A 24,560-nucleotide genomic window follows, 5' to 3' on the forward strand; every position below is an offset into this window, starting at 1 on the left:
CCCTGTCTCTAAATAAAATATAGAACATAGGGCTAGGGATGTGACTCAGTGGTTGAGTGCCCCTGAGTTCAATCCCTGATACTCTTCCCCCCCAAAAAAGAATTCATGTCAGTTTGAGTTTTTGTGTGTATGTATTGGTTTATTGTCTTAATAATCTCTGTAGCCCCAAACATATTAGAGTATCAACTACCTGGAGAAGAGAGACCTGGCTTATCTTATTCTTTGCTTTTTCTCCTGCTCCAGGGGAATGCATGGCACCTAGTAGGAGCACATTAAATATATTTTAATTGAGTAAATGAAGTTCTAACTGCTCTTAGTTAACCTCCTTACATTACTCTTTTTTTTTTTGATACTGGGAATTGAACCCAGGGGTACTTAACCACTCAGCCACATCTTGAGCCCTTTTTGAATTTTATTTAGAGACAGGGTCTGCTTAGGACCTCACTAAATTGCTGAGGTTGGCTTTGAACTCATGATAAATCTGCCTTAGCCTCCTGAGCTGCTGGCATTACAGATGTGCTCCACCACACCCAGCTGCTTTATACCTTTTTTTTTTTTTCCCCTTAATCTTGCTTTATGCTTTACTGAGATAATTGAAACCATCCTTCCTCGGTATATCAGATTTTGTCTGAATATGTGCCCGCCTTTTCTTCACATCTTAGGGGAAGAAGTGTTCTCTGTTCCAAAGTATTGGGGGAAGCTCTCAATTCCACCTACTTATTCCCTTTCCTCTCTGGTGCCTTGCTCAGTTTAGTTGAGTAACCTATAGCTATGTGATGTTGATGTGTAAAGTTCTTCTTTTTCATAACTTATTAATTAATTTTTTTTTTTTTTACAAAAATTTAAAAGTTTTTGTTGGGGCAATGCTGGGGTTGAAACACAGGAGCTCATGCGTTCTATGCAGTGTTCTACCACAGAGCCCTAACCCCAACCCTAATTTAAAACAATGAGAACACCTGATTGTGTTCTGTTTATAAGAAGAGAAAAATGAACAGACAGAATGGATGTCTGTTCTCCCAGGCCTACTCCCTGCTCCCTTGATGTCATCACTTAGGATTTAGCAGATAGCTTTTCAGACCCTTTTTCTGCATTTATTAAGTAACTGTAGAAATAATTTTGTGTTGTTTCTATTTTTTAATGTAAATAAGCATTTGTATATACATGTTAGCATATTATTTTACCTTATAACATAGCCAGGAAGATCTTTGCAGATTAGTATGTATAAATTTATATCATTATTTTATCACATAATTTCCCATAATTTTCATAAACTACAGTTGCTCTATTTCTTTATTCATGAACATTTATGTTAATTTTATTCTTGTTTTTATACATGCTGCAGTGAAAATCCTTTTAATAGACTCTTTTGATCGTGTGCCAGTTTTTCTCTAGGGTGAATACCAAGAAGTGGAATTATTGGGTTAAAGGTTCACATATTTAACAAAGAAATATATATTACCATATTTCCCTCCATGAATATTCTTTCCACTTATTTTCAAAATTATTCCTCATCAACATTTACAATATTTTAATTTTTTCTGATAGCTGAAAACTAGTCTTTGGTTTAAATTTGCATTTTTCTGATTACCAGTAAGGTTGCCCATCTTTTCATTTGTTTATTGGCCATTTGGGTTTCTCTTTTTTTCAGATTGGTTCTTTATATACTTTGCTCATAATTCCTTTGGCTTTTGCCTTTCCTTCTTGATTGTAGGCTTTAAGGAAAAAACTATTCTTGATCTCAGGCTTTTTTGTGTTTAATTTGAAGTAAACCTCTCTTACTCCAAATTTGTAAAGGTACTCTATTATTTTATTCTGTAAGTGTTAAAGCTCCTACTCTCCCTTCTTGATTCCTTCTTTTCCTTTCCATTTTCTTACTATTCACTCATATATTAGTGAGCATTTCTTCAAAGTCTATTGTATGTTCAATTTTGAGAGATACAGAGATGAAAGTTTCTGCCTTTGAGTGTCTTATGGTACAGAAGAAGAAAGAAGTATCAGATGACAGTTGTATTACAATTCAATAACTGCCAAAATGGGTGTGCTCCATCTGTTGAACAGGGTGTCAGGGACATGTCAGGAATGGCATGTCCAGTGTCACACAGACAGAAATGTCAAAGATAGGAGATAGAGTGAAAGGTGTTCATAGGGAGCTTTGAGAACCTTTGAAGTTTCTATTAGTTTGGGCAGGTTAGCACCTGATCTTTTGCTGTCACAGGGCTACCAGAACCTTTGTTCCCATAGCTCATAAAAGAGGCCTTATCCTCCAGGGCAGTACTGTATGGCCTGGAAGTTAATTTAACTTCTCTGAGTTCTCTCTTTGCTCTAGAGACCTGAAGATTTTCCTTCCTTTCTTAAGAGGTGTGTGTGGTGTGTGTGTGTGTGTGTGTATGTATATGTATGTGTGTGTGTTGTGATGGAGAGTGGAAGGTCTACTCAGAATTTCTTTTGGAGGCTGTCTTCTCAGATGTGGGTGTTTTCCTCTTAGAATTTATATAGTTTCTAGAAGGGGATTATCTGTGTCAACTTGGTATGTTTCATTACTGAAAGTAAAACTAGAACTGCATGTTGTTTTTTCCAACCAGGCTGATTAAGTTCAGGGTTTATTCACAGAATTGGCTGCTGAATGCTTGGGTGCCCCATTCTCTGTCCATGTTATTTATTTAAGGCACTGAGATACTGTCTTTGATTACTGATAAGTGTGTGTAGTTTTTTAGGCTATTTCAGCATTCTTATATTTAAAAATTGTATTGCCATTGATTTGTAAGCAGTTTTCTTTTCAAACTCTACATTTGCCTTTTTAATCTAGCTTCCTTTCCTGAGTTGTGAAGATTTTTTGAGGTGAACTCAGATGGGTTCTCTGGAAGCTTCCAGAAAAGTTCTGAAAACTGGCATTCTCACTAGTAGAGGGTCCAAATAGATATATTTTCACCATAATGAATATCCTTTATTTGAAAATGGATCTGACTTTTTTACATTAAATTATAATTAGAAGTAGCCTGTATTAAAGACTGTAATTGAAAAAATGAGACTAGGCTTTTTAGAAAGTTGCTTCTAAATTTTACCTTTGTATACTTAGGAAATCAAAACATTAATGTTAGGAGGGACCCTGTTCTAATAGGTTACAGAAATGTTCAAAATCCACAGAGGTTAAATGGCATGGCTACAATGAATAAGAGCTTGCTGGATTAGACTGAAGCTCTTGATAGCTGGCCTAATATCTTCCTCTTTCTAGTCTTTCACCTTGGCTTGACTGATTGTAAGTGTAGAAAATCTATGAAGCTTTATTTTCGAACAGCTTCTGAAAGAAAAAAATGTCTGAGGATGCCAAGTATTTCCTATATAGGTAATGTATAGTTTGTATCAATGATATATAGCATGTTTTATCTTTATTTTACTTGTAGAAATGTGATTTCTCATTTCTTTTAGAACGTCCAGTTGCTGATAATGAGAGAATGTTTGATGTTCTTCAACGATTTGGAAGTCAGAGAAGTGAAGTTCGTTTCTTCCTTCGTCATGAACGCCACCCTGGCAGGGACGTAGGTAGGTAGCGTTCTGCGAACCATAACAGATATTTGAGCATGTGTTTTGTGCATTGCAGTAGCTGGGGGAGAGGTGACACGTGATGGGAAGCCAGGTAATTTGAGAGATGAAGGAAAGGTTAGAAAGTTGAAATAGTGGGGATAGACTGCTTTTCTAAGACCTGTGAGTGGGGAGACGAAACAAAAGGATATGGTTTTGTTTGAAGGTGGGAGAAATTTGACTATTGTTTTTTAGGTGCATGAGAAGGAGGCAGTTGAGCAGGAGGTCGAAGTTCTGAGAGAGATGGAGTAGTTGGTAGCAAGACTTCTGAGGAGGTGCTTCCACAGCGCTGCTGGAGAGACTCCTCTTAGGCAAGAGGAGGGATCCCTTGAACACTAATAGAAAGAAAACTGGGGCAGCTACAGTTAAATTTATGCATTTTAGGGGAGCAAATGAAGGGGTTTCTCATCTTGAAAAAAGGGTTTTCTCTGTGATGAGAAGTAAAGTCACCTGAAAGTGACTGGTGGACCTAGGGCAGCATTTGAAGCTATTGTGGAGAAGGGAAGAGTGTGTTTACTTGGGAAACCAGCCCTGAGGCCCACTGAGATGAGAGATGCTGAGACCATGTGTGGTTTTTCTCTAGTTATACTTTAAAACTCAAGTGGTTTACGAGAGGAAAAGATAGTTGGATTGTTCCAAATTTGAGGTTTTGCCAGACAAACTCAATGGAAGTTCATGGGACAAGGGGAGAATGTGGTATTGGCAAGGTGACATCTAACCTGGGTGGGGAAGAGGTGAAGATAGGAGGGGCAGTGGGGGAAGAGTAGATGGGGTCCAGAGATCGAAAGTCTCAATTTGATTAATGAGCTGGCATAGTGAAAGGAATCAAGATGGGTAGAAAGTTTGAATTTAAAATTTCAAAGGTACAACACTTTTAGGTGAAATCATCTCGGGTTGGACCCTGAAATGAGCCTGAATTAGAATGGAAAAAATTTTGGCTACAGAACTGAGAGGCTACTTTTGGGGCAGTAGAATGTTCCAGAATAAAGGCAGGACTTGAAGCTAGAAAGAAAGTGGAGTCAGGTAATCACTTACTGACCAAGGGTTGTGACCAGGGTTTACAGATGATAGTAAGAATGAGAGGGTAGAAGATAATACATTGGGTAGAGAGATATGGGCTGGAAATAGTCCTAGACATTGAGGGCATGGCCATCCCTAGGACCTTGGAGGTCTTGTAGGTTGTGGAAAAAGGAGCAGCTTCAGTTCTGGGATCATCAGGCAGTACTGTTCTCAGTGGGAATCCATGGGTAAAAGCCGGATTACTAAATATTTACAAAAATGGTAGAATTTACAAAAATGAAAAGTTAAGGACAATTTTCTTGGGATTAAGGATGTAGGTAGTATGTTAATTAGCGGACTGTTGTTTTAATATAAGTGTCCATATGGCACCTGACTATTAAAAATGATTAAATTTAGGGGAGGGCACAGAATTGACCTAGGTCTTCTCTACTCTGGATGAGAAAGTGCTGATAATTAGGGGTTAAGTGACGTCAGAGATTACACACCTAGAGGCAGAGCCAGGAGTGGAACCTGAGTCACCTTGACCAGGCTGACTTACGTGCCTTTCAGTGGTATCTGTATGCGTGTTTTTTTCTTTAAGCTTTTTTTTTTTTAATTGGCATTTGAATCTTATTTTTTTCATTCTTTATTTACATAACTACATACGTCCTTTTCTAGTTAATAAGTCGAATTTTGTCTGTTCATCTTCCAGTTGAAATATCTTGCTGTGTAGTACCGAGTAAATTATTAAATAGTCTCCCAATAGTGCAATATGCAATTTCAGCGTGGTGTGTAATGTGAGACATGCAATCTGAAGATAAAAGAGATGTTTCACTTTGTTGCAAAACACCAGTGCCACACAGTGTTTAGATTGGGATAAAGCAGGATTGCTTTTCATTCTCCTGTAAGAAGGTGTTAATTTACCCTGTTTAGTCCAGACTTCTAGACTAAAGATTAGGAAACTGTTACCATATTTATGGCTATTTATTATTTTTTCAATTCAACTTGGACCTATGACTTATAATGTGTATGAAATTAGTTTTAAAGCTCTTGCTTTAACTTTAATTACACAATTGATTATGTTAAGGAAAAACTGGTTAAGTACTTTCTTCTTTGAGGCAGCAAAGAAAGTAATTATTCTTAAATTGTATTTGATTTTTTCTTGCAGAAATATTGTGATAGATTATCTGAGCTATTCCATTAGAGAATCAACAATATTTAAAAAATAAAGCTAATACGTTAGAGTTATGTGTGTGTGTGATACTTGACTCTGAGGATGAATATGTTTATGTTTTGACATGAGAATTTTTGCCAAGCTTTTTGGCAAAAGGCATTTGATTCAAAGAAATATGAATTCTTGGAAGGTAATTTAATAATTTTTCTAATTCAGGGAATTACAGGTATAGCTTAATTTATTTAAAAGTTCTCTTTTTTGATCTTATTTCTTATAACATGAATTTTTATGATGCATTCTTATAACATGAGTTATAAATACTGTTAAGGTACAAGGATGGATCAATTTAATTTTCAGTTATTTCTTTGAATGAAGCCCTTTTTGATTTCACTACTGAGTAGCTAAATTGAGAAGTAGGTGAGTAACTATCAGCAGTTGACATGAATGAACCATAGTCTGAAGCATGTTAATTTTATCTATTTTTCCACTGTTCGTCTTGTGAATAGGTGTGATACTCCTTAGTGCTAGTAATTATTCACAGTTCTATGTAATTGATTTTCCAAAGTAGGCTGGTGTAAAATCTTAACTCCATTGTTATTAGAATATATTTTAAGTGTTCATTCAACTTAAGTATCAAAGAACAACAATAACAGAACTCTCAAATGAAATACGACAAAAGAGTATTGTCAACTAGTGTTAATGCATAGTTTTTGAATTTTGTGCTTAGTGAGCGGACCAAGATCTCAGGATCCAAGTCTGAAAAGAAATGGTGTAAAAATTCCTGCTGAACATCGAAGAAAGGAGAATGGCGTAAGTGGTTGTTTTTATACAAATAATATATGCAACAGTATTACTTTTTTAACCTTTAAATCTTAATCACTATTACTTTGTTAATAGTGGCTAAGAATGGGCCTTTTTAAAGGTTATTTTAAATTTTATGGAAATTTTTAATGATTTCTACATGACTGTCATATAAGTTAGATGCTGAATATATTGTAAATTCGTAACAAAATAAATGCAGAACAAGTTCAAGGAAGTATTTTTTTCCTTTGATTTTTTTTTTTTTTGTTATTGCTAAAAATCACTTTTGGAAAAGTAGAAAATTTATGAGAATGCTCTGGCTATTGTTTATGAATTTAAGCAAGTATCTCAGTATACCTGGAAGATGTTTCTTTTTAAAGCTCAAAAGTTTTAATTCCATTAGGAATTAGCTAAAATTACCTTTCTCCACTTTATAGCAAATTTACATTAGAATGTAGATTATGTAAAAATTATTTTAAAACTCTTGTTAAAGTGTAATTGACAGGCAATAAACTGCACATGTTTGAAGTATACAATTTGATGCATTAGACGCCAGATTCAGTCCCCAGTACTGCTGAAAAAAGTGCATAATTTAAGTTGTGGCATACGTATTACCTATGAAGCCATCACTAGAATGATGATAATGGAAGTATCCAGCACCCCCAAAAGTTTTTTCATATCTTTTTATAATTCATTCCTTATGCTTCCATCTCAGTCTTCAAGAAATTTTAGTGGGTCAGTTTATTGTCACTACAAATTAATTTTATCAAATGGAATCATCTGCTATCTACTCTTTTTTGTTTCACTCAGCATAATTCAGGTTTATTCACATTGTTGCATGTAGCAATAGTTAATTCCTCTTTCGTGCTGAGAGGTGGTATTCTGTTGTCTGGATATAGCACAATTCTTTTACCCTTTTGGATTGTTCCAGTTTTGGACTATTTTACATGAAGCTGCTGTGAATATTTGGGTATAAGTCTTTATGTGACAAATGCTTTTAATTCTTTTGAATAAATACTTAGTGGAATAGTTAATCATATAGTAGGTGTATATTAACTTTCTAAGAAAGTGCCAAATTGTTCTCAAAAGTGATTGTATTTTGTTACATTCCAACCAATGGTATCATCAGTCTTTTTAATTTTAGCCATTCTAATATATGTGTAATAGTATTGCATTGTGGTTTTAATTTATATTTCTCTAAAGAATAATGATTTTGGGCATATTTTCATATGCTTATTTGCCCTCCTTAGGTCTTCTTTGATGAAATATTTGTTAAACTCTTTTATTCATTTGTTTTCCATATTGAGTTGTTTACATTCTTGTTGAGTTTGAGAGTTCTTTATAGTCTAGATCCAAAATTTTTATCAGATGTTTGGTTTTGTTTTTTTTTTTCCAGCAAGTGACTTGTCCTCCCTCTCCCCACTTCTCACAGTGCTGCTTGCTGATCAAACCCAGATATTTGTGCCCTCCTGTCCCCCTTTTGAGGCAGGGGTGGGGTCTTATGCTATTGCTCAGGCTGGTCTTGAACTCTGGATTTAAGTGATCCTCCCACTTTAGCTTCCCAAGTAACTGGGACGGCAGGGGCATGCCAGCATGGTTGGTTGTTTGTCTTTTTTTTTTTTTTAAACAAACAACAACAACAAAAAAACCTCCCAGTGCCTTGTGGAAGAACAGAAGTCCTTAATTTTGGTGAAGTACAGTTGATTTTCTTTCTTTTTTTTTTTTGTAGCAGGAATTGAACCCAGGGGCGCTTCCAAGCCACATGCCCAGCCATTGTTAACTTTTATTTTGAGACAGGGCCTTGCTAAGTTGCTTTGGACTTGCAATTCCCTTGCCTCAGCCTCCTGAGCTGCTGGGATTATAGGCCTACCAAAGTGCCTGGCTTTTTTTTTTTTTAAATGGAGCATACTTTTGATGTTGTACCTACTCTTTACCTAAGCAAGGTTACAGTTATTTTTCCTTTGTTTTCTTCTAGAAGTTTTGAACTTTTAGGTTTCATGTTTAAATCTATTATCACTTTAAAATTAATATTTGAATGAGCATCAGTGTTCATTTGCTTTTTGCATATGGATATTCAGTTGTACAAGCCATATTTTTTGAAAAGCCTTTCTCATTTGCTTTTGGACCTTTATCAGTTGCCCCAGAAATTTGTGGTTCTGTTTTGTTCTTTGTATTTGTTTCATTGATTTACTTGTCTGTCTTGACATTAGTTCTACACTGTATTGGTTATTGATACTTCATAAGTATTCAAATTGGGTAGTGTAAGTTCTCCAACCTACTTACCAATTTGTTTTGGCTATCCTAGGTGCTTTGCACTTCCATATGAATTTTAGAATCAGTTTATCAACTTTTACAAAAATGCTTGCTGGCATGTGGATTGGAATTCAGTTGCTCTAAAGATCAGTTTGGGGCCAGGCACAGTGATAACGCATCTATAAAACCCAGTAACTATGGATTCTGAGGCAGGAGGATTGCAAGTTCAAGTTCAAGGCCAGCCAGGGGAACTTAGTGAGACTCTGCCTCAGAATAAAAAGTGCAAAAGTTTGGAGATATAGGTCAGTGGTAGAGTATTCCTGGGATCAGTCTCCAGTATAGCAAAGAAAAAAAAAATTGTAAAGAATTGCCATATTGATAATACTGAATGTTTCAGTTTATAAACATGTATATCCATTTTTTTAGGTCTTTCAGCAGTGCGTTGAAATTTTTATTGTATAAGTCTTGTACATCTGTTAAATGTATCCCTGTATACTTCATTTTGAAGCTACTGTAAATGATATTTAAATTTTTTCAATATTGTCTGTCAGTAAAAGTAGTTAAACTTCTTCCTTACCAATCAGGATTCAGTTTATTTCTCATTTTTATTGCACTGGCTAGATACTATAGGATAGTGTTGAATAGAGTGGATTTCCAACTACCAAATAGTTGGTAGTTTGACATGATAGGTTACCTGAAGATAACATAGTGATACCTAGTGATAACCCATTGTATCTTGGATTTTTTTTAGTGCTAATATATTTTTAAGTGATGTTCTGATTGTATTCTAGGTTTGCTGCCATTGTCCCAGTACTGTGTTTAAAATGAGCAAACATTACAATCCTAATATAAATTAACTATAGAACAAGTAATTCTAAATTTTTCCATTTATTTTCCTAACTTAAAAGATTGTTAGTATGTATATTAGTATGTCTTACATCTTAAGTCATTGTGGTGAATATGAATGTAAAAATTAATGGTCTGTTTAACATTATGAAAAAAATGGCTAACTGATTTTGTCATGATTGGTTCAGATGAAGCTTATAAATAGATGTTTGGGGAGGACTCTTTGTGATCATCTAATAGTAATTTGGATTGTATGTATTTGTAGGTTCATAGTCCTAGAATGGACCTGACTCTTGCTGAACTTCAAGAAATGGCATCTCGACAGCAGCAACAGATTGAGGCTCAGCAACAAATGCTGGCTACGAAGGTAATGTCTTATTTTCAAAGGTCTAATAGGTTACCATTGTTAATGTGTATGAAAAGCTGCTTGTGGTCTATTAAATCCAAAGTGTTTCATTTTGCAGAAGTCTTTGTGTCATCCCTAAGATCTTCCTAATCCCTAATTTTGATCAAACTTAACCATCTTGTGTGGGTTTCAGTAACATAGGAAAGTCATAAAGAGCTTTTCACCTTGCCACTAGGATCTAACTTGGCCTGTAGCAGGAGTAAGTTTTACAGATGCTGACCCTGTCCCCTTATGCTGCTTGGCACCAATAAGAGACTGCTTCCTTAATTTGGGGACATTACCCACAAACTAATCTTAGTCCTGTCCTTGAATGAGGAAAATTATTTTAAGAAGTTTCTTCATTACCATCAAGACCGTTTTCACTGCTGCTTCTCCTGCACAGGCTTCTAGTCTAAACCAGATACCATCAAACTTTTCTCGCTAAAGAGCAAGCCAGGTGCAGTGGTACATGCCTGTAATCCCAGCGGCTGGGGGAGGCTGAGGCAGGAGGATCACAAGTTCAAAGCCAGCCTCAGCAAAAGCAAGGTGCTAAGCAACTCAGTGAGACCCTGTCTCTAATGAAAATACAAAATAAGGCTGGGGACATGGCTCAGAGTTCCGAGTGCCCTGGAGTTCAATCCCTGATACCCAAAAAGAAAAAAAAAAAAAAAAAGAAAAAAAAAAGAGCACATAGTTAAATATCTTAGGCTTTGTAAGCTATGGCTGCCTCTGTACTAGTTACTCAACTTTGCTATTCAAGCAACCACAAATGGGTGTGGCTGTGTTCCAGTAAAATTTCACTTACAAAAATAGCAAGCTGAATTTGGCCATCAGGCTGTAGTTTGCAAACCCCTGGTCTAAACACTCAGTATCCTTAGCCAGCCAGTCTTTCAGTGACGAAAGTTGATAGTTGGTAGTTTGACATGAAAGGTTACCTAGTAGGCTTTGAAGTAATAAGGATTTTTTTTTCTCCCCGAAGTGCGGGATTTGAATGCAGTGCCTTGCACATGCTAGGCAAGCTCTCTACCACTGTGCTATATCCCCAGCACTGGTCAGGAATTTTTTCTTTGCTTTTGCAGTGCTAGGGATTGAATCCAGGGGTGCTCTACCACTGATACACATCCATGCCCTTTTTGTTTTTTATTCAGAACAAGGTCTTGCAAGTTGCCCAAACTAGCCTTGTAATTTTTCTTCTTTAGCCTCCTAAAGTGCTGGCATTACAGGCATGTGCTGTTGTGCCCAGCTAGCCAGGGATTCTTCAAGGCAATTGTCAAAAAATGTACATTTTCTATTTCATTTAATCCTCAGTACAGTAACTAGTTACTATCTATCATATCCATTGTATATAGAAAGAAACAGATTTGTTTTCTTGGTGAAGCTATATAATTTGCCCAGGTAATATGGCTAAGCTTGGGTTTGAATCTAAACTCAAATCCACATCCTGTGCATTTAACTGCTTTCTTTTAGTGCCTTCCCATTCAGTATGAATTTCTTCTTAAAGCTGTAACAATAAAGTTGTAGCTTTATGAAAACTAGTTCAAAGATTACTGTTTGTTGCTATATTAGAGCCACTTGGTTAAAAAATGTTGTTTTTAGAGATTCTCAGGTGGGTTCAAGAGTGTCCGTGTTGAACAAACTTCCAGGGTGATTTTGATGGCAGCATATAGTTTACATAGTAAGGGTAGAACAGTGTTACAGGTACACCTTAATCTCAGCATCCAAGGATTGTGGTTAGATGATTTTGAAGTTAGTGGCATACCTGTTTAAAATGATATGCCTGATTGTTGTTTTTTTTTCAATCATCTTTAGGAACAGCGCTTGAAGTTTTTAAAACAACAAGATCAGCGTCAACAGCAACAAGCTGCGGAGCAGGAGAAACTAAAGAGGCTAAAAGAAATAGCTGAGAATCAGGAAGCCAAGCTAAAAAAAGTGAGAGCACTTAAAGGCCACGTGGAACAGAAGAGACTAAGCAATGGGAAACTTGGTGAGTTGTTTACAGTAGGTTTGCTTTAATACCAAAGGCTACATGTTAAGCTGTTTCAGCATAAGAAATCAATTTGGTGTAAAAAGTTTACTTACATTTGTAGTAAATGAATATTTGTAGATAACCTTAAAAGGAAATTTTTTTTTTAAAGCATAATTCACTTCAGTTTTGATGTTGCAAGCTCCTCTCAATTGAATCCAGCACTGGATGTTATCAATAAAATTTTTAAATTACCTTTGGAAAATATAGTAATTTTTTTCTTTATTTCTTGACTAAGAATTTGATGAAGAAAAAAATAATTTGTTGAAGGTCAGGAATTTTATTCATATAATAACTCTATCTATTACTATACCATTTTAATTAAAATGTGGTTCAGTAGCTTCATCTACTATTACGAAGTTGAGAATAAAAGTCCCGAAGTCTGCAAATTCTACAAATATCTGTACTGAGATAGAAGCATAGACCTTTTAGAGTTGTCTGTGTTAATTTTGGTGGCTTTCAAAAAGAAATAGGTTGATATTAGGGCATTTTGAAAGATTACTTACTGTTAGAAAATTTATTGTAAAGACTGATTGCCTGGGAAGTTGTCCATTCTTTTTCTTTTCAATTCTGATTATTGTTCTCTTTCTAGTGGAGGAAATTGAACAGATGAATAGTCTGTTCCAGCAGAAACAGAGGGAACTCGTTCTAGCAGTGTCAAAAGTAGAGGAACTTACAAGGCAGCTAGAGATGCTCAAGAGTGGCAGGATTGATGGCCACCATGACAACCAGTCAGCTGTGGCTGAGCTGGATCGCCTCTACAAGGAACTGCAGGTACATCATAGCTGCTTACTAAATGCAGTATGAGCTCCTTTCCAGAAACAGAGTTCTCTATAGAAGTGGCAGGAAGTGTTAGATTTTAGCTGCTTTCCTTAAGTTGGGGGAGGAGGGGGACCTAAACCCCAAAGAATCCAGAATAAACTTTATGGTACCTCAGACAGGAAACTTGAGGCATAACCACAGCCAGTGGTCTAGCACAGATGTCACTTAATTTTAAACCAGGAGATGAAGTGGAGGACCTTACATTTTTAGAAATTATATAATAGTTAACCATGTGATTACCTGTTGGAGAAATTTTCTTCTATTCCTTGTCTGTCTGTATTTTTCCTCTGTGTTTTATTCAGTTAAGGAACAAATTGAATCAAGAGCAGAATGCCAAGCTGCAACAACAGAGGGAGTGTTTGAATAAGCGCAACTCAGAAGTGGCAGTCATGGATAAGCGTGTTAATGAGCTGAGGGACCGGCTGTGGAAGAAGAAGGCAGCACTGCAGCAGAAAGAAAATCTACCAGTGAGTGGCTGCTGGGACGTGGGCTGGGGAGGAGGAGAAAGATGACCAGCCAAGAGAGGTCAGTTTTTCATAAGCAACTTCTTCAGAATCATTCCACAGTGTGTCCTCAGAAAAGAGATGGTATTCTTGGATTCCTAAAAGACAATCTGTTGCTTTTTTACTTTTTAACATTTTTACCTGTGTATCTTGCTTTTCCTGCTAATACTTTTAATAAAATGTGGTGAGAGTGCATTGTGGAGTATTTTTGTTTATGACATTCTTGTAGACTCTGGCCAAATTCTGAGAGTGCTCGTTTAGAAAAACTCGGAAAATTCCACAGCTTTTTCTGAGTTTGATCCATGTGATACTAATACTGAAACGCCTGTGCTTTTTTCCTTAAGGTTTCATCTGACGGAAATCTTCCTCAGCAAGCAGTGTCAGCCCCGAGTCGAGTGGCTGCAGTAGGTCCATACATCCAGTCCTCTACCATGCCACGGATGCCCTCAAGGCCTGAACTGCTTGTGAAGCCAGCCCTTCCTGATGGTTCCTTGGCCATGCAGGCTTCAGAGGGGCCAATGAAGATACAGACGCTGCCCAATATGAGATCTGGGACCTCGTCACAAACTAAAGGTAAAAGTGGATGATTTCCAAGTTCTTACACAACTTAGCTCTTCCCCATCACCACTCTTGTTTTTCCAAAGTTTAAAAAAAGGAATTGTCTATATCCTTGTTTGTGTTTGAAAATCCCTTTGTATTCTTTTCTAGTGCAGTACTTTTTTTTTTTTTAAACCCATAAACAATATAGTTCTATTCAGGAAATGAAATAAAATAACATCTAGAATTGTTTTGGGAAGTTCCTTCATGTTACTGAGGAAATTTTGATCAGATGTTAATAACTCAAGAACTTTTTTTTTTCAAGGCAAACTATCATATATAAAAATGCTATTGTCATCTTTATAGAATTTGAGATTGTGAATTCATTCTCTTGGTGAATGGTGTTAGATATCCATATGTGCTTTTGCATGGATATTTGCCTGCTGATAGGATAGTTTTTAGAAGGTAAACACGATGGGAGTTCAAAAATAAAAATAACAAGGCTTCTTGCTTTAGTAATCTTTGCATTCTGTGTAGTTCTTATGACACATGGGAGGTACAAGCCAGAGTTTTATAATGAAAGGAAAAAAATGAACAGAGTTGTTGGAAGTAGGATTAAAAACATCCTTCATCTTTATCATTCAGATACATGGAAGCAAAAAGCAATGACCAGTGTTGTCTTTTATTTTCCTCTAACATTTGTTATATGCAAACAGTATCTATAATTATTGATTATTTTGCCGTAATTACTGCTATGAAGCAATAGTGCCAGGTACTCTGGATTTTATTGTAGGAAGAGTTATATTTGTTTTGTTTCTATAAGAAACAATAAAAGCCATGGCATTTGAAATTTAAATGCTAGTCAGTGTAGAGGAACTTGAATACACTGATTTGAGAAAAACTGGTTGAAGTCATTGGTTAAAAGTCCATATTTTTGCCTTTCTGTTGTGCACGAATCACTTAAGATATTGCCTATAAGGTGAATCTTGGATGCTTAAGTTGCTGGATTGGAAATTGGCTTCTCAGTGATGATGATGTTTTCTTACCTCATTAAAAAATAATGAGTCCTTGCTGATTCAAGTAGACTGTTTATTTGCTGTAACTAATTTTAAATTGCTTGAGTAAGGTGGGAAAAGCTCAAATTAGAAATATAAAGTCTAATGCAATACTATCTGAAGAAATTTACTGGAATGTTTTGAGTCTGGAATTTAAAGCTGTTTTTAGAGATTAAAACTCATAGCAGTAAGTGTTTTTAGAATGTGGAGTTATTTGTAGTTGCTTTTGTGCATTCTAGGCTCTAAAATCCATTCAGCTGGCCCTGATTGGAGCCCTTCAAATGCAGATCTTTTCCTGAGCCAAGGCTCTTCTGTACCTCAAAGTGCTGGGAATGCCCTGGACCAAGGTAAACAAGCTGGTTAAAAGTAAAACTAGCATTAATAATCTTCTTGTATTAATAATCTTTGCATTCTGTGTAGTTCCCAGATACCTGGGGAGGTGCATGCCAGAGTTTTGTAATGGAAGGAAAAAAATGAAAGAGTTGTAGAAAGTTTATTTCTGTTGCTCTTGAACATTATGTTTTGGTCATGTCAAAGGTACTGTGTTTTTTTCTAGATGGTTCATTTTCTAGCACTGTGAGAAGGGACACTTTTAATAGTAATTAATTTATTTCCAGATACCATCATTTAACTGAGGAACCAAGATACTATCATTGTAGTGTTCAATTTATTCTTCTATCAACTTAAAATAGGAAAGCATTTAGTGGGTACAGAATTTCAGAGAAATCTAGGCAATAGATACTTATCAGCACATTTATTGCTAACAGTTTGAAGATCACCATGTATTTTTTCTGTCTTTAGCTGATGATGGGGAAGTTCCACTGAGGGAAAAAGAGAAGAAAGTGCGTCCTTTCTCAATGTTTGACACAGTGGACCAGTGTGCTGCCCCACCCCCCTTTGGCACACTGAGGAAAAACCAGAGCAGTGAAGATATCTTGCGGGATGCTCAGGTACTTAGGAATGTTCTGTTTTTTAAAAACTTAATGATAATTCTATAACATGTTTTTTAAGGAGAAAGCAGAAGAAATAAAATGTATTAAAATAGAGCATGCTGTTTTTTAAATTCTATTGCATGAATTATTTGTGATCTCCCTGTATATTGTAGGATGGCTGACATATACTTTTGGGTTATATTTTGTGTAATTCTCTATAAAATCATAATTGTGTTGAAGAACACCATTTTTTTTTTTTTTTAAATTCAAGTATCTTTCTTTGAAATTTGGAACTGAGGTTATATCAAGTGCTTTTATGGTGAATCTACTGTAACCCCATAGGTCTTAATCTTGGATAAGCAGGTTATTGGTGAATGCTGCAAGTTGGGTGTTGTTTAACCACAATAGCATAGATTGCATGCAGTTCTTATGAACAAGAATGACTAATTTTTTGGTTCAGCCTATGAATATGAAAGGTGGTAAGTAAGAGTTTTCAGGTGGGCACTTAACAGTTGCCCAAATAAGAAGGAAGTCATGGAGAGTGGGACTGTATTTCTGAGGTCCCTTATTAAATATGATCAAATATAGATTTAAAACTTTTTAATGATTTTAAAACGTAGAGTTAATATTTTTACAGTGTATGTTTATATTTCTAAAGTTAGATTATCTAGAATATCAAATGTACTCAGTTATTATAATGTTTTAACTGGCTGTGTATGTGTGTGCACATTACAGACTGCAAATAAAAATGTGGTGAAAGTACCACCTCCTGTTCCTACAAAACCAAAACAGATTAATTTGCCTTATTTTGGACAAACCAATCAATCACCTTCTGACATTAAGCCAGATGGAAATCCTCAGCAATTGCCAACAGCTGTTACATCCATGGGAAGTAAACCCAAACCAGCAGGGCAGCAGCCAAGGGTGCTGCTGTCTCCCAGCGTACCTTCAGTTGGCCAAGATCAAACCCTTTCTCCAGGATCTAAGCAAGAAAGTCCACCTGCTGCAGCCGTCCGGCCCTTCACTCCCCAGCCTTCCAAAGATACCCTTCTTCCAGCCTTCAGAAAACCTCAGACTGTGGCAGCCAGCTCTATATATTCCATGTATACACAGCATCAGGCTCCAGGAAAAAACTTCCAACAGGCTGTGCAGAGTGCACTGACCAAGACGCATACCAGAGGCCCACACTTTGCAAGTGGTAAGGTTCTTGGTCTTATTTTCACTTGCATAGATGTTGTGCTTACATCCTCCACCAGAGCTGCCAGTTGTCAGCATACAGTAAAATAATTGGTCTCTATTGTGACTGACTCTGGTGTTCTGAGTTGTAATTGTGTTTCCTACTGTTAATTGGGAGTTTTAACAGTTTATCAGTTACTGCACAAGGCACTGAAGATGAGAGGGGCAGTCCTAGTTCTGAAGGAGCTCAGAGGAGAGTGGGAGACATACACACACAGGAGAGAGCATGCAGAAAATTGTGTCTTCACTGTAACTCTGGCTACATGCTTTTGGTGCATTGAAGGTGACACAACTACCCTGTTTTTAAAATTTTTTATTTTTATTTATTTTTATTGTTTAGTTGTCAGCGGACCTTTATTTTATTTATATGTGGTGCTGAGAATTGAACCCAGTGCCTCACATATGTTAGGCAAGTGCCCTACCACTGTGCCACAACCCCAGCCCGTACACTGTGTTTTTAAAAAACACTACTGTATTTGAAGTTATTTTTATGAGGATACACCACTAATGAAATATAAAAAGATAACAAGGACTGGAAGTGTAGCTCAGTTGTAGAATCCTTGCCTAGCATATTCAAGACCCCCATACCGAAAGGAAATAAACTAAATAAAAAACAAAATAAGACAGTTTGTGTTAAACATACACAAGCTGGACATTTGTTTATTCTTTCTAAATCATTATTTATAGAACTAGAATAAAATTGACCATGTTTTAATTAATTGAAAATGGCTTTCTAGTCATGAAATAAGCATGTAATTGTGGCCTAAGATGTCCTAACAAAAATTAGCCCAAAATCTGTATATATGCTATGTCTTACTCTTATCATGAATCTTTGTTGATGACTGCTAATGTGATAATTTGGGAATTAACTAAATTTGATAGTATGTTAAAGGGGGAATATCTTTGGTAAACACAGTGGTTCCTGATAATTTTTTAAGCTAAGTATGATGTTTCACATTGGTTCATTTTTGAAAGATGGGGTATTATATGTTTAGAGTTAGCTTGGACACAGAGGATTACTGATTTTCATCGGTTCTAAGTTTTTTTCACATTTTGATATTTTAGGTTTGACTGCCAGTCAGAGATTTCTTATGATTGGCAATATTTTCTTTCTTACTGTTTTGTAAAATAATGGTCCATGTTATAGTTAATGGGGATTTTGATTCTATAATAGGTTTATTATGCAAAGATGAAACCCTTGCTTTGTCTTTTATTCTTTAAAGAAATTAGTTGTGCTCGAGAGAATATAATGTAACTGTGAAATTAAAAGAGGCCTGGTTGTTATTTGTTACTTGCCAGTTCTGTGTGATTAATAGTAACCAGGATTTTTATTTTTTTCCTTTTCCATTAGTATATGGCAAGCCTGTGATTGCCACTGCCCAAAATCCACAGCAGCATCCAGAGAACATTTATTCCAACAGCCAGGGCAAGCCTGGCAGTCCTGAACCTGAAACAGAACCTGTTTCTTCAGTTCAGGAGAACCATGAAAACGAAAGAATTCCTCGACCACTCAGCCCAACCAAATTACTGCCTTTCTTATCTAATCCTTACCGAAACCAGAGTGATGCTGACTTAGAAGCCCTACGAAAGAAACTGTCTAATGCACCCAGACCACTAAAGAAACGCAGCTCTATTACAGAGCCAGAGGGTCCTAATGGACCAAATATTCAGAAACTTTTGTATCAGAGGACCACAATAGCTGCAATGGAAACCATCTCTGTCCCATCATACCCATCTAAATCATCCACCTCAGTGACTGCCGGCTCAGAAAGCCCCACAGAAATTCCGAATCCATATTTACATGTGGAGCCAGAGAAGGAGGTGGTCTCTTTGGTTCCTGAGGCATTATCCCCAGATGATGTGGGGAGTGCTAGTACAGAGAACAGTGACATGCCATCTCCTTCCCCTGCCCTTGATTATGTGCCTGAAGGAGTCACAGACAGCAGCCCAAATCTCCAGAATAATGCAGAGGAACCAAACCCAGAGGCTCCCCATCTGCTTGAAGTGTATCTGGAGGAGTACCCCCCATACCCACCTCCGCCCTACCCATCTGGGGAGCCTGAAGGGCCTGGAGAAGACTCTGTGAGCATGCGCCCACCTGAGATCACTGGGCAGGTCTCTCTGCCTCCTGTGAGTAATGTGGTGTCTCATGACCATTTTGGGAGTCTTACCTTGTCACTCTCTTCTAGGTGGTTGTATTTTTCTTCAGTTTGCCTTTTAATTTTATAATCCCTTAGTACAGAATGGATCTTATCAAAATGTAATATATTAAGAATAAAGAACATTTTAATGTCTTAGAACCTGTTTCTTTGTGAAGGAAACGGGTTTTTTTTGTTTTGTTTTGTTTTGTTTTTATCCCTACAGATACCACATATGCTATTTCTCCTGTAGCTGATACCACATATTAGGGAAGTAACACTGGACTGGAAAGACCTAGATTTGAATTTGATAACTGGCTTAGTTCTGTGAGATCTGGCAGACAGTATAACTTTCTCATTATAGTATCACTCATTCAAACTTTTATTTTTTTGGCAGTGAAAAAAATTTTTTAATGAAATGTTAAATAAAACCTCCATCTTAAAAGTAAAAGATTGGAAGGGTCATATGAAGTGAGGAAACTGAGGGGGTGGGTGGCCACCTCTTTAGCTTTTTTCTCTCTTTCAGTATAGTTTAAGAATCTGACAAACACCAGAATCCTTAGGTTCTTTTAAGTTATTCTAAAACTCTCTTTTGGCTTAGAAATGCCTTCCAAATATTAAGCTTTTGTTTGGAAGTTTTCTTGTCACTTTGAAGTAGGTGAGAGAGAATAACAGTTCCAGAAAAGTCTAAATAAAGTTTTCTTTTTCATAGTTTAATTGGAAGTCATTTTGTTTGCACAGAAGAAATAGGATGCTGAGCCATAAATTTAAATGTGGTTAAAAGCAAAATAGCATTTAAAAATGATTTTTTGTAAGTGTTCTTTGTGTTTGATCCCTTATTATTTCTTTTACCTGTGATAGCATTCAAAGATAAGCTTTGTCAAAAGTTACTTTACAATAAATATTTGCTTAAACATATAATGTAGTAAACATTTTTTATTACTATAGAGGTTAGGAGAAAAAAGTTATAAAAAATTAAAAGTTAACACTTTTTAAACAACCCTATACCTTCAAACTTCTAAGACTCAATTCTCATTTGAGCTTTAAATGTGAGAAAAGGAAGAGGAAATTTAAGCCAGATTTAAGCCCAACCAACCCATACTCCAGCTTTTTGTCATGTCTCTCCATATTGTTGTTGTGTCAATATAATTCACATTTTTGAGAAAGAGAAAGGAAACCAAAGTTTGTAAAAGTATCATATTTCTTTTGAAGATTGTTATTTTCTTCCTAGGAAAGGGACTTACCCTTTTCTTCTTGTTTTAAGTGAAGTAGATATTGCTGTATTGTACATTCTTTAAAAGTGGGTAGCTAGCTACTTGCAATGTGCAACTTATGAAGGGTATTTACAAAGTCATATTGGTGACACTTATTTTAAAAAACAACATTTATCCATTACACTTTTGAGAGTTACAGCGTTTGCCTCCTATGTTTTTCAAAACTCAGTGGTTTTCCACATCTGAGATAAAATGAAAGAGAAGTATGTATAGTATATTTATCACACCTGAGGAAACATTTCCACTTTGTTGGATGTGCTTAAGGATCCTATTTTACAGAATGTTAGGTTTTTGTCTTTAAAATGCCTTTTTAAAAAAATATCCTTATTAAAATATTTTAAGACTTGTAGGATTCCTCCTTGGTATGTATAATAACTATTAATCTTTATTATTTAGCTTATTAATAGGCTTTTGCCTGAGGAGGCATTATGGTATGAAATGATTAAGAGGAAGGGTTTCGGGCTGGGGATATAGCTCAGTTGGTAGAGCGCTTGCCTTGAGTGCACAAGCCCCTAGGTTCAATCCCCAGCACCACACACACACACACACACCAAAAAAAAAGGGGGGGGGGGAAGGGTTGCAGCAAAACCAACTTACCTGGATTTGAATTCCAGCTCTGCTGTTTGCTCGCTGTGTGCCTTAGTTTCCTTTTATATATGTATATGTTAGCAGTTATAATTCTGAGCTGCATTGTTGCTAATTGAAGGGTGTGGGTCTTGATGTACTCTATTAAGAGACCAATCTTGGCTAGTTTTGAAACTTGATGAAAGTCACCCTCTTCAGATTATGTGCTTAGCTTGAGTTCATGTTATATTTACAGATGTGCTTCCATTAGGTTTTATAGAGTTAAGTTCCTCCCACTTTATTGCATAAGTGTTCACACTTTGTGAAAAATTATTTAGCTATATATATTGATTGGTGTACTTTCCTGAATAATAATGTTATACTTGAATAAAATGTGTTTATGTATATATACATATACAGCTGAGCTCATTCTACCCTTTTGGTGGTGGTATCTTGCTTAATTTTCTATGCATTTCCTTTGCAGGGCAAAAGGACAAACTTACGTAAAACTGGCTCAGAGAGGATTGCTCATGGAATGAGGGTGAAATTCAACCCTCTTGCTTTACTCCTAGATTCATCTTTGGAGGGAGAGTTTGACCTTGTACAGAGAATTATTTATGAGGTATGGCTATAATTAGTAATTTCCTAAATGTGACTTGCTTTAAAGCTCAAAATGGAAAGCTACAGTGGAGAAATTGTATGTTAAAAATTTTTTTTTTGAGACTGTGGGGCTCTGGGGAAGAACTTTTGAGTATGCTTTAAAATAGCCTATTCTGTTTTAAAAGCATGACTAAAATTTTGATAATGCAGAAGTTCAATTTTCACTTGTTTTCTCTAGGGTACTTTTTCTTTCTTGGGGAGATCATTATTCTTTAAAACTGCTTATGTATGGATTTGTACTGTATGGTATTAAATTACTGATGTTCCTACTTTTCAGAAGCCTACTATTTAAAATATTTTTAGTTCACTTTTTTTTTCTTTCCATAGCAAATGTAGCTTCTACATAGAAACTAATTTGTGGTGGGAAGTTGGGACTATAAATAAACAAAAACGACTGTAAGGATATAGTTTCTGGTACTTCTTAAGTTTTTTTTTAAAAACTTTATAGTGAGTACTGTGCCTACTTAATATGGCTATTCTTTTTTCTAGAATTGTTCTTAATACAGATTTCTTGGCTCCTGTAGGTTTTAATTAGGATTTTAAAAAAATCCCATAGAAGTCTATTTCTGTTCTCTTGACCATGAGGAGCCAGTTAGCATGACAAGATATATTGGAGTGATGCTTCCCCCTCTTGGTGACGTTACAGGTTGATGACCCTAGCCTGCCCAATGATGAAGGCATCACAGCTCTCCACAATGCTGTATGTGCAGGCCACACAGAAATCGTTAAGTTCCTGGTACAGTTTGGTGTAAATGTAAATGCTGCTGATAGTGATGGATGGTAAGATTTTTCCTTTAAACTCCAAACTACAGTTGGGGGTAAAAGCACTGTTTTAGTGCTGTTGGAAGGCAAAAATTACATTCCTCTATATTGTATAGCTGATTGTCATTTGCTGGAGAAATGTGCTATTTTTGAGGAGTAAGCATGTCCTTATTAACAGTCATCTCATTCCAATAACGGAAGCAGACGGGGTTTTAAAAAGTTTAATAAATAATCAAGATAAGAAATATCACAAAAGATTTTAAGAGGTTATGTCATCCCATATTTACTGTAGCATTTTAGTTTTAAAGACTTTTAATGTCAAAAACAAGTTATTATAAAAAATTTATGGGGCTGGAGTGATTTAATAGCTCAGTGGAAGAGTGCTTGCCTAGCATTTGTGAGGCACTGGGTTTGATTCTCAGCACCAAATATAAATAAATAAAATAAAAATCCAACAACAACTAATATATATATATGTGTGTGTGTGTGTGTGTGTGTGTGTGTGTGTATGTGTATGTATGTAATTTATACATGTGTGCTTATGGTATTAAGTATGCATGTATAAATTGCATGCAGAACATATATATATATTTGAATTAGGTTCAGATCATTCCATTAAGAGATTTAAGTAACCATGTGTTCATTTATTATGATTGTCTTCCTCTTGTTAGACATTTAGATTGTGTTGCAATTTTTTTTTTTGTCATTAATGTTATAAATAATACTTGGAGAGCATTTTGGTTGCATTTTAAAAGAATGATATAAAAATATGTGCCCACTGTGGAAAATATACAAAATAGAGAAATGAGAAGAGGAAAATAAGCCGTCTGCACCTCTGCAGTCTGCAAATAAACACCATTAATATTTCAATATATTTCCTTTAAGCTTCTTTTGTTGTTGGTGATGGTGCTGGAGATTGAGCCTGCAGCCTCATGCATCTTAAGCATACATTCTATCTACCTTGCCCAGCCCTCAAACTATTTTTTATATACTTTTAAAAAAATGTAGTTAAGACCAGCCGGGCGTGGTGGTGCACACCTGTAATCACTGCAGCTTGGGAGGCTGAGGCAGGAAGATCGAAAGTTCAAGGCCAGCTTCAGGCCAGCTTCAGCAATTTAGTGAGACTCTAAGCAATTTAGCAAGACCCTATCTCTAAATAAAATATAGAAAGGGCTGGGGATGTGGCTTAGTGGTTAAGTGCCCTTGGGTTCAATCCCAGTACAAAAAAAAGAAAGAAGTTGTTGAAATCATAACATGTATTTTTTATACATAATATTTTTGCCTAATGTTTTGGTTTAGTATTGTAGCTTAAGCAAAACAAATTTTTTACCATGTTATAATATCCCTTGTTTCCCAAATTTAGGGAGTTTAGGTTACATATAATTTTACATTATTAAAAACCATGCAAGTGAAAAGTCTTAGTAACATTCACCAAATTGTTAATAGTATTCTGGAATGGGGGACAGAAAATAATTTTTTTTTTCTTTTTAAAAATGATATATCCTGGGCTGGGGCTGTAGCTCAGTGGCAGAGTGCTTGCCTGACACATGTGAAGCACTGGGTTTGATCCTCAGTGTCACATAAGAATAAATAAATAAAGTAAAGGTATTGTATTCATCTATAACTAAAAATATTAAAAGGGGGGGGGGTATCCCAGTAAAATAAAACAGAGGGGAGAGGTAAGGGTAAAGAAATGAAACCTTTTGTACTTCAGAACCCAGTTAACATTCTCAAACCCAATTTCTGAGTTTGGTCAGTGGTACCAGCTCTTAAACCTTTACTGCTAACTCAAGATAATTTATCATATTTCATAAAACATTTTGAGATGCTGGAAAAAAATTCTCTTGAATGGTATTGATAAGTTCTTGTTAACCACTTACTTAAAATAGATTAAAATGTTTTATGGTCATTTTTCTAGTCTGAATTGAATTGACAAGTATTTTCAATTAAAATTTACTTGAGTTTTAAAAAATACTATAAAGGTAGCTTATATACAACTTGGTTCCTTCAAAATTGG

General features: G+C 35.9%; 1 protein-coding gene across 2 annotated transcripts in view; it reads left to right on the forward strand.

Annotated features, from left to right (window-relative positions):
* The window catches only part of Tp53bp2 (tumor protein p53 binding protein 2), a 199,231-nt gene that overhangs the window by 166,676 nt on the left and 7,995 nt on the right, over positions 1-24,560 (forward strand). For both annotated transcript variants that reach the window (XM_076831709.1, XM_076831708.1), the window contains exons 3-15: positions 3,427-3,540; positions 6,480-6,562; positions 9,918-10,019; positions 11,847-12,021; positions 12,653-12,834; positions 13,185-13,349; positions 13,730-13,958; positions 15,217-15,324; positions 15,779-15,927; positions 16,645-17,107; positions 18,497-19,275; positions 21,606-21,743; positions 22,428-22,561. In XM_076831709.1, coding sequence (XP_076687824.1) covers positions 3,427-3,540; positions 6,480-6,562; positions 9,918-10,019; positions 11,847-12,021; positions 12,653-12,834; positions 13,185-13,349; positions 13,730-13,958; positions 15,217-15,324; positions 15,779-15,927; positions 16,645-17,107; positions 18,497-19,275; positions 21,606-21,743; positions 22,428-22,561 — 2,821 coding nt within the window. The remainder of the gene's footprint in view (positions 1-3,426; positions 3,541-6,479; positions 6,563-9,917; positions 10,020-11,846; positions 12,022-12,652; positions 12,835-13,184; positions 13,350-13,729; positions 13,959-15,216; positions 15,325-15,778; positions 15,928-16,644; positions 17,108-18,496; positions 19,276-21,605; positions 21,744-22,427; positions 22,562-24,560) is intronic.

This window comes from Callospermophilus lateralis, chromosome 13 (genome assembly GCF_048772815.1).
Source record: "Callospermophilus lateralis isolate mCalLat2 chromosome 13, mCalLat2.hap1, whole genome shotgun sequence".
NCBI classification, from domain to species: Eukaryota; Metazoa; Chordata; class Mammalia; order Rodentia; family Sciuridae; genus Callospermophilus; species Callospermophilus lateralis.